The 8,481-nt window shown below is 41.2% G+C and overlaps 1 protein-coding gene across 1 annotated transcript; it reads left to right on the top strand.

Moving 5' to 3' along the window:
• Positions 1 to 5,155: 5,155 nt before the first annotated feature.
• M406DRAFT_358636 (uncharacterized protein) lies at positions 5,156 to 7,801 on the top strand. The gene has a single exon (XM_040923956.1). It carries the CDS (start codon positions 5,470 to 5,472, stop codon positions 5,902 to 5,904), a length of 435 nt encoding a protein of 144 aa, XP_040771411.1. The 5' UTR covers positions 5,156 to 5,469; the 3' UTR covers positions 5,905 to 7,801.
• The last annotated feature ends 680 nt before the right edge of the window (positions 7,802 to 8,481 follow it).

Genomic DNA, 8,481 nt, shown 5'->3' with positions numbered 1-8,481 from the left:
CCCTAACCCTAGCCCTAACCCTAGCCCTAACCCTAGCCCTAACCCTAGCCCTAGCCCTAACCCTAGCCCTAACCCTAGCCCTAACCCTAGCCCTAACCCTAGCCCTAACCCTAGCCCTAACCCTAGCCCTAGCCCTAACCCTAGCTTAGAATGCAGCGCTAGACCTCTGTATATTGCTGCTATGAACTGCTCTTGAGTTAGCTATTGAATAGCTATCTAAGCTTAATATGCTTATTCTTCCAATTGATTTCAAAGAGAACAGAATAGCTAATAACAGATACAACTGCAGTATAGCGAGCTTGCTGAGCATTGCGCTGAAAGCTCTGCTAGAAGGCCTGCAGGATCAGCTCGTTGTCCCGGATCAGCGAAACCAGCTTCTTGGTTCTGATTAGATCTAGCTTCTGCAGATGAGTTGCTCAGCCTACTCTTCGGAGCTAGAGATTGAGCTCCAGCTAGTTGTTTCCTTTCTGAATAATCCGATCTATTGGGTTAGCTAGCTGCTTCTGTATCTGGCGAAAGAATACTGTAATTAGCTATCTTGGGTTCTCTGGAATGCTAAGCTAGCTGTTCTTAAGCCTGCTCTAGCGTTGGATCTCAAACTATCTGCTAGCTTGCTAGCTCGGAAAGAGCTTTTAGCAGCATATCTGCATTTGCTATGGGATAGGAAAGGCTATTTTCTGAGCAGATAAGCAGCTATCTGTACAGGGATTTACTTACTTATGCAAGAAGCAGTAATAGTTTTGCATCTTATAAGCCTGCTTAGTAATAAAAGAGCATTCTCAATAGGCAAGGCTATTAGTTTGAATATTGCTAAGCAGCAGAATAGCGATGCTTGCTAGATTAGAAAACTGGAAATGCTGCAGATTTTGTTGAATGCAATAAATGCTAAGCAGGCTCTGAATGCAGCTTGCAATAGCTTATTGCTCTTTTCTAAGCATTCTATAGTATGCTGAAGCTAGATATACTGCTATCTCATTAGCTACAATGCTAAACTAGCATTCTCTATATATTATAATATGTAATAAAGAATAGAAAAACAAAGAATAGATAGAATTAGCTATAGCTGAGTTCTGATTAGAATAGCAAGTTAGGGATGCGGATTGGAATAAGCTCTAAAAATAATGCTAGATAATTGATTGTTTTCAATACGAATAGAAATGCAGATTTAATCTCTTCAATCTTTACTCTAGAAATGCAAATTCTGTAATTAAAATAGAAAGAGAGATAATAAGAACTTGAAATTCAGAAATAATAGAGTTTTAAGGGAAGCAATCAGATTTCAAATTGAAATGAGATAGAAAGCTTAAAATTTGAGTTAAGAACAGTTTGCAGAAAAGAAAACGATCCGCTACTTCCTGCATTTGCTAGCGCCGAAAATTCTTCCACCCAAAAAAACTGTTTTCTATCTTGAGAATACTTTGATTTTAGAATAGGGGTATGCTCTAGAAATAAAGCAAGGCAATTAGTTGTTTTTAATGCAAGTAAAAATGCGAGTCTGATTACTTCAATTCTTTACTCTAGAAATACAAATCCTGCAATTGAAATAGAAAGAAAGATAATAAGAACTTGAAATTCAGAAATAATAGAGTTTTAAGAGAAGCAATCAGACTTCAAATTGAAATGAGATAGAAAGCTTAAAAATTGAGTTGAGGACAGTTTACAGAAGAAAAAAACAATCCTCTTATCCCTGTTTTTGCTAGCGTTAAAAAATTTCTCACTCAAAAAAACTATCCTCTACCTTGAGAACACTTTGACTTTAGGATAGGTTCTGATCAGAATTGCGGGTTAGGAGTGAACCAGAACTAGGGCGCTATCGCCCTCGAAAGAAAAAGAAACAAACAGCTGCTGAAGCAATGAGCAAGGGCTTGTGCAACTCAAGCGTGCCTGTGCAGATGAGGACAGCAAACTAAGGCCACATGAGCACAAGAATAGAGTGAAAAACCTGTCTTAAATCTGTTCAAAGGGTTCAAAATTGAAAAGAAGAGAAAGGATGCTTTATTATTGCTTATAGCTAAAGAATTTGAAAAGTAAGTGATATTCTTTATATATATGAAGACTCTTAACCCACTGTACTCCACATCTCACAAACTACCACCCTAGCCATTACAACAGAGATATGCCCTAGAAATAAAGCAAGGCAATTAGTTGTTTTTAATGCGGATAAAAATGCAAGTCTGATCACCTCAATTCTTTACCCTAGAAATACAAATCCTGCAATTGAAATAGAAAGAAAGATGATGAGAACTTGAAATTCAGAAATGATAGAGTTTTAAGAGAGGCGATCAGACTTCAAATTGAAATGAGACAGAAAGCTTAAAATTTGAGTTGAGGACAGTTTGCAGAAAAAAAAACGATCCGCTATCCCCTGCATTTGCTAGCGCCGAAAATTCTCCCACTCAAAAAAACTGTCCTCTACCTTGAGGACACTTTGACTTTAGGATAGTGCAGTATACAAGTAAGATTTCTATTCTGATATTCTTAATTAGATTTAAGTATATACTAATTATTGTTCTTCTTGCAGTATTAGTATTTGTTTTATCAATTTAGCTCTTGATATGTAATTAAGATAGATTCTTAAATCAACTCTAATGCTAATATTAAGCATATTGTTAAAGCTTAATATAAGCTTATGCAGAATAAAAGTATTATATATAATCAGATTAAATAGATTCTTCTTATACTAAAGAAATAATATTTATAGGATATTATAAGTTTTATAACTAATTATAATTGCAATGCTTAAGAAGATTACTGCTAACTTTATCTGTATAGATTAGCAAGAAGAGTACTGCTTTTTCTGCTTCTAAGAAGAGAGTATCTGGATCTGAGCAGGCAGCTTTACAATCTATATCTTGCAGCAAGGATAAAAGCAAGAGTAAAGCTATAGTAGGATCTCATATTGAGAAACGAGCTAAGTTTGTTCAGTTTCAAGATTCTTTCTCTGTTTTTAATAATAATTCTTCAGCAGATAATATAAATAATATAGATCTAAATAGAATAAGAAGAAAGCTATTGAATAATATTTATAGATATTCCAGTAATAAGGATAATATATAAAAGTAAGAGGTTTTCATAGATTGTAGTATTTCTTCAGCACTCTGCATTTTTTATATATTGCATTCCAATATACTGCAATTTTTGAATAATGAAAATAGCTTTAGAGCTGATTAATATGCTTTGTGCTGAATACTTTGAAATTTTTTAGATGAGTTTACAGTATTCTGTAGCAAGTAGTAGCAGATGATACTTCATTCCTTCTTTCTCAGCAAAATATACGAGATAGAATAGAAAAGATGAAAAGAAAATATATTTTGCAAATAAAAAGAAAATATGAATAGAAAGAAATTAACTTCTTTTATAAGCTAGAAATGCTGATTTAGTTGAAATTAGTATAAATATCTTACTTTTATTTGCTTTCTTCTATTCTTGCTTCTCCTTTTCTACTGCTTATATGAAATATTTATCATTACTAACTCTATTTCTATTCTCAGCATTATTATCTGCTTCAGTTGCTAGATTAATAGTCTCTGAATCAGAATTAGTTTAGCTAAGCATAGAATTATACTTAATGATATTTGGAATCCAGAATATAGCATTATTGCTTGAATCTGCTTTCTGAACTTCGAGAATATTATTATCTAGTTCTCCTTGCTAGGAAGCTCTTATTGAATCTAGCTTTTCTGCTAATGATTAGCTAGATTGAAGCTTGATATCTTCTTCTCAGAGCATAAGCATCTCAGATTTCCAAATGCTATTCATATTCTATACGAACTTTTTGAGATTAATAGCTAAATATATGCTTTTTAGCAGAACTCTATTTGTAATCTTAAGCTTATAAGTATATTTGTTTAGAATCTGAGTAATTAGATATGAATTTTTCTATTTATAAGAGATCTTAGCATTGTATAAGTAGCTTATTTTCCGAATATGATTATAAATAAGTATAAGATTTTTAATATTCAATTAAGATTTTCGTATTAGACTCTGTATTTGACTTTTAATTGCAATCTTTTAATAGTATGCTGTTGTGGTGGCCAGGGTGGTAGTCCGTGGGACATGGAGTACAGTGGGTCAAGGGTCCTCATACATATAAAGGATACCACCCACTTTTCAAATTCTTTAGCTATAAGCAACAATCAAGCATCCTTTTCTCTTCTTTTCAATTTTTGAACCCCTTGGACAGGTCTAAGACAGGTTTTTCACCCTGTTCTTGTGCCCGTGTGGCCTTAGTTTGCTGTCCTCATCTGTACAGGCACGCTTGGGTTGCATGAGCCCTTGCCCATTGCTTCGGCAGCTGTTTGTCCCTTTTTCTTTCGAGGGCGACGGCGCCCTAGTTCTGGTTCAATGGTGCGGTGAGTGTGGACTTAGCTGTTCAGGCTGGTAGCTCAGGGCTGTTTGCGTCACAGTTCGTGAGGATCAGTAAGAGCAGCAAGTTTACCCTATGGACGGGCGCACTCTTTTTCCCTGCTGAGCTCTTTTATTTTCCTTTATCTATCACGCTTACACGACAGGCTGTGCATCATGTCTGGACTCTGGGTCATGCCTGAGACCTCTCGTAAAGGGGAGATGGGTGGACAGAGGAGGAGTGGTGTGAGTTCTGGTCGTGGGCTGGTGAACGATGCGTTGAGCCCGCGGGCCAATATTACGAAGAAACGAATTCCTTTTTCCAACATTTCCCACATCAATCAACGATCCTACACAGAAGCTGATACAGCTCAGACCTGTACAGGCTGCGGCGGAAAGTTTAACCATGTCGGATGTGGGTCCATGGTTAAATTACAGAGTGGGATGCTTTTGGTGGATGGTACTCTGTGGAGAAAAGTGGCATGGTTAACAAGGTCTGTGCTCCTTGCGATGGTCCGATCAGCACGCTCTACCTGGACACGTCTGGCCACATTGATCCTTTGGATCAAAAGCTTGCTGGTTGCATTATCCCAAAAGCGAAGGACACAGGGAGGTGAAGATGAGGAACCGTCAGTGCACACGAGGAATAGAGGTCGAGGATTACGACGACATCATCCGATGTCGAACTTTAATCGACGCCTTACACCTGGTCAGAAATGCCTCCATTGGTTGGCAGGACTATTGATAAAGGAAATCCCAGTGCAGCACAGAACAGCCAACTCAATCCCTTGTTGTTCATCACAAGACAGACCTCATGCACGCTCCACTCACAGACTGAACCTCCCTCAAGCACCTGAACCCCCTCGACCTCCACAGTATTGTCTTCCGCAGGATACGGAAGGCATTCCGGCTGTGGCGCCCTCAACTCAAGGATCTCGAACCAGAAAGCCAAAGAAACATCGAGGGAAGCGACAACCAGGAAAAAGGATAGCTTCTTCATCTGACAAGTCTCCTGACCCAACCCCGAGCTCGTTTGGTTCCTCTGCGAGTGGACAGTATGGATCTAACTTCCGGTTCCCTTCCCATAGCGAACTCGCTGGTGGCAGCTTGACACTGTTTTCTCGGATGGAAGTCTCATCATGGCTGAAGCGTTTCGACTGGTGGCGTCAAATCAAAGGCATTGACGACACTCAGGCGCTCAACTTCATGAAAGGCTTCTGTTCAGATGCAGTCGTTGCTGGGAAAGTAGAGAGATATACCACGAGTGCCAAGACATGGGGCGAACAGAAGGACCGACTGTTGGTTGCATATCAGCCCTGGGATCATCTCCAAGCATACACACCTGAGCAGGAGCGGCTGAACATCATCAACAACCGTTTCATTACTGATGCTGCGAGCTTGTGGTCATTCGTTGTTGACTATAACAACGCTCTTACCCGTCTCAAGATCAGGGATACTCAGCCTATTGCTGAGGCTTGGATGAAACTCCTCTCGACTTGGATCAAGCGTCTTCGAGCTGACCACGGTATTACCGCTGAGAAGGAGGAGACTCAAGACTAGCTTGCATCTGGCGCTGCAAATCCTCAACTCCATCAGCAGGCGCAATTCCAAGCTCCTTTGGTGCCACCACCTCAACCGATTCCTGACCAGGCGCGACCTGTGCTTGTTTCTCAGCCGACTCATGGTTTCCCCAATCACCCGCCAGCTCAGGTTGGGCAAACTGGGGGGACCATTGCACTACCAACCTCCTCAGCACTCAACCGGCGAATGGCAAGGCCAGCCTGAAGCAACTAAACAGATCCTGAAGCCCGAATCTGTCCAGAAGCCCGAGCAGGGGTTGAACCACTTGGCATCTCTGATGGAGCAACTTCGCATCGATCAGATTGCAATGGCTCACTCTTTGAGACTGCAATCTGAGACTCTCAGACAAACCCGGGATGTCTCATACGATCAGACCAAGGCTCTGCGGGAGATCTCACAGCTGATCAGGCGCCCCCAAACCATCTCTGCAAGGAATCCCCTTCAAGGGAGCACAAACTCTTTGCAGATGAGCACTGCTTATGCGAGCTCCTTGGCGGGGTGAACCAGACAACAACACCCTCGAGGTTCGGGAGATGGACATGAGCGACGACACTACATTCTGGGTCCCAGATATCATTGGCCATGATCCTATACCTGGTCAACCAAGTCCAAACCCAGGAGACATAGATCTGACAACCGAGACCGATGATAATGTCAGGGAAGAAAATAATGGTGGAGACGACGGACGTCTTACACGGGCAAGGGAGAAAGAGAAGCGAGAACAGGAGAAAGCGGATAGAAGCGGGATGTTTATAACAATTCCGACCAAGTCTGCCTTCTTGGCTCGTGGGGGAGGCTGATTTCTTTCTATCCATATTTCCTTTGGTTCGCAAAACACGTTTTCCTTTTGTCTTTCCTATGTTATCTCGTGTGTTTTGCTGGGGGAGGAGGGACGAAGTGTCGTCTGCTACCACCCACTACAGAATACTATAAAATCACCCAAATTTTAAAAGCACCCGGTACAGAGCATGTTGACCAGCTCTGAGACCATTTCACTATGAAGACCGCAGCTGCAGAAACGCAATGTATTGGAATGCAAGGCATGAAAATGCAAAGCGTTGAAGAACGCCGCAACCTAAAAGAACTCCTTCCGACCCCTATGCCAGCTCACCTCGAAGATCGCCAGCCGGTCCAGGAGCAACAATCCAGCTGTCAATGCAGCAAACGGCCAGGCCTGGTCAGACTACTGATGTTCCATTGCACCGAAGATTGAGAAGCAGCAATATCATGCGTTCTAATCTTCCTGACAGACCTCGGCAACCTCATGTGCCTTTGTGGAGTGAGCTCCATAGTCTTGCTCCTGTCAGACCCTCAGTAGGTCTTGAGAATTGGACAGGATTCGAGCATGCTATCAGGATGGATGTGTGGAGAGCAGACTGTGAAAGGATTGAACGGACGGTGGTTCAGAATAGAGAGAGGGCCACTGCTACTGCTGCTGCCCGGGCGGAGTTCGAGAACAGACAGGGACGAAGGGAAGGTCGACATTAGGATGTATCCAGATTGCGCCCGCGCTGCAAACAGATCATGGGCGGATATTGGTAATACTGCGTTGACTTGAGTGAGGACTCAGACAATCAAACTGGGTGCAGAGGTCGGATTGCGAAATGGTTTGGGTTGCAGTGCTTCCTTCGACAGCTTGCGATGGATTCTTTAGTTCTTTCTTTTCCTTTCTATCTGACCAGACCTGGCACACCATTGGACTTGTCGCAACTTTGGAAGAAAGTTGCTGGGGGAGGACTGTTGTGGTGGCCAGGGTGGTAGTCCGTGGGACATGGAGTACAGTGGGTCAAGGGTCCTCATACATATAAAGGATACCACCCACTTTTCAAATTCTTTAGCTATAAGCAACAATCAAGCATCCTTTTCTCTTCTTTTCAATTTTTGAACCCCTTGGACAGGTCTAAGACAGGTTTTTCACCCTGTTCTTGTGCCCGTGTGGCCTTAGTTTGCTGTCCTCATCTGTACAGGCACGCTTGGGTTGCATGAGCCCTTGCCCATTGCTTCGGCAGCTGTTTGTCCCTTTTTCTTTCGAGGGCGACGGCGCCCTAGTTCTGGTTCAATGCTTAAATAGCTTCAATTGCTTTCTGCATATTATCTTCCTTAGCTGCAATTATTCTTAATTGCATTTCAAATGCTTTCTGAGGGAATTAGTTTTCAGTTTATATAAGAACTCTCTATATCGAGATTTCAGTTTCAATTAGAATAAGCAGCTCCCAACTGAAAATCAAATAGAAGAAGCTGTATTTATACAATTAGCGGATTGTAATTCTTTTAGTAAAAAGTATAAGTTTCAAATACTGCTTTCATTTTCAGAATTGAATATTAGCTAGCTTAGCAAGAGCACTTGCTAAGGAAAGATAACTAGCTTCTACTTATTCTTAAGCATAGAGATTGTAACTAAAGATCTGAATAAGCAGGATCTTAAGAGCTCTAATAGTCTTAGCTATTTCAGCCTTGTTTTCTAGTTCTCTATTAATAGTAATTTTGAAAGAGCATTCGAATATAAGAATAATTTCTTCCAAAATGAACTTTCTTATTTCTGCAGCTATAGCTTTC

This window comes from Cryphonectria parasitica (genome assembly GCF_011745365.1).
Source record: "Cryphonectria parasitica EP155 unplaced genomic scaffold M406scaffold_10, whole genome shotgun sequence".
Lineage (NCBI taxonomy): Eukaryota > Fungi > Ascomycota > Sordariomycetes > Diaporthales > Cryphonectriaceae > Cryphonectria > Cryphonectria parasitica.
The sequence above is the reverse complement of the archived record's forward strand: the minus strand, read 5'-3'. Positions and strand labels throughout refer to the sequence as shown.

What these genes read in the sequence shown, in the direction of transcription:
- M406DRAFT_358636 (XM_040923956.1), top strand. Translation starts at nt 5,470, where the DNA reads ATGGAAGTCTCATCATGGCTGAAGCGTTTCGACTGGTGGCGTCAAATC.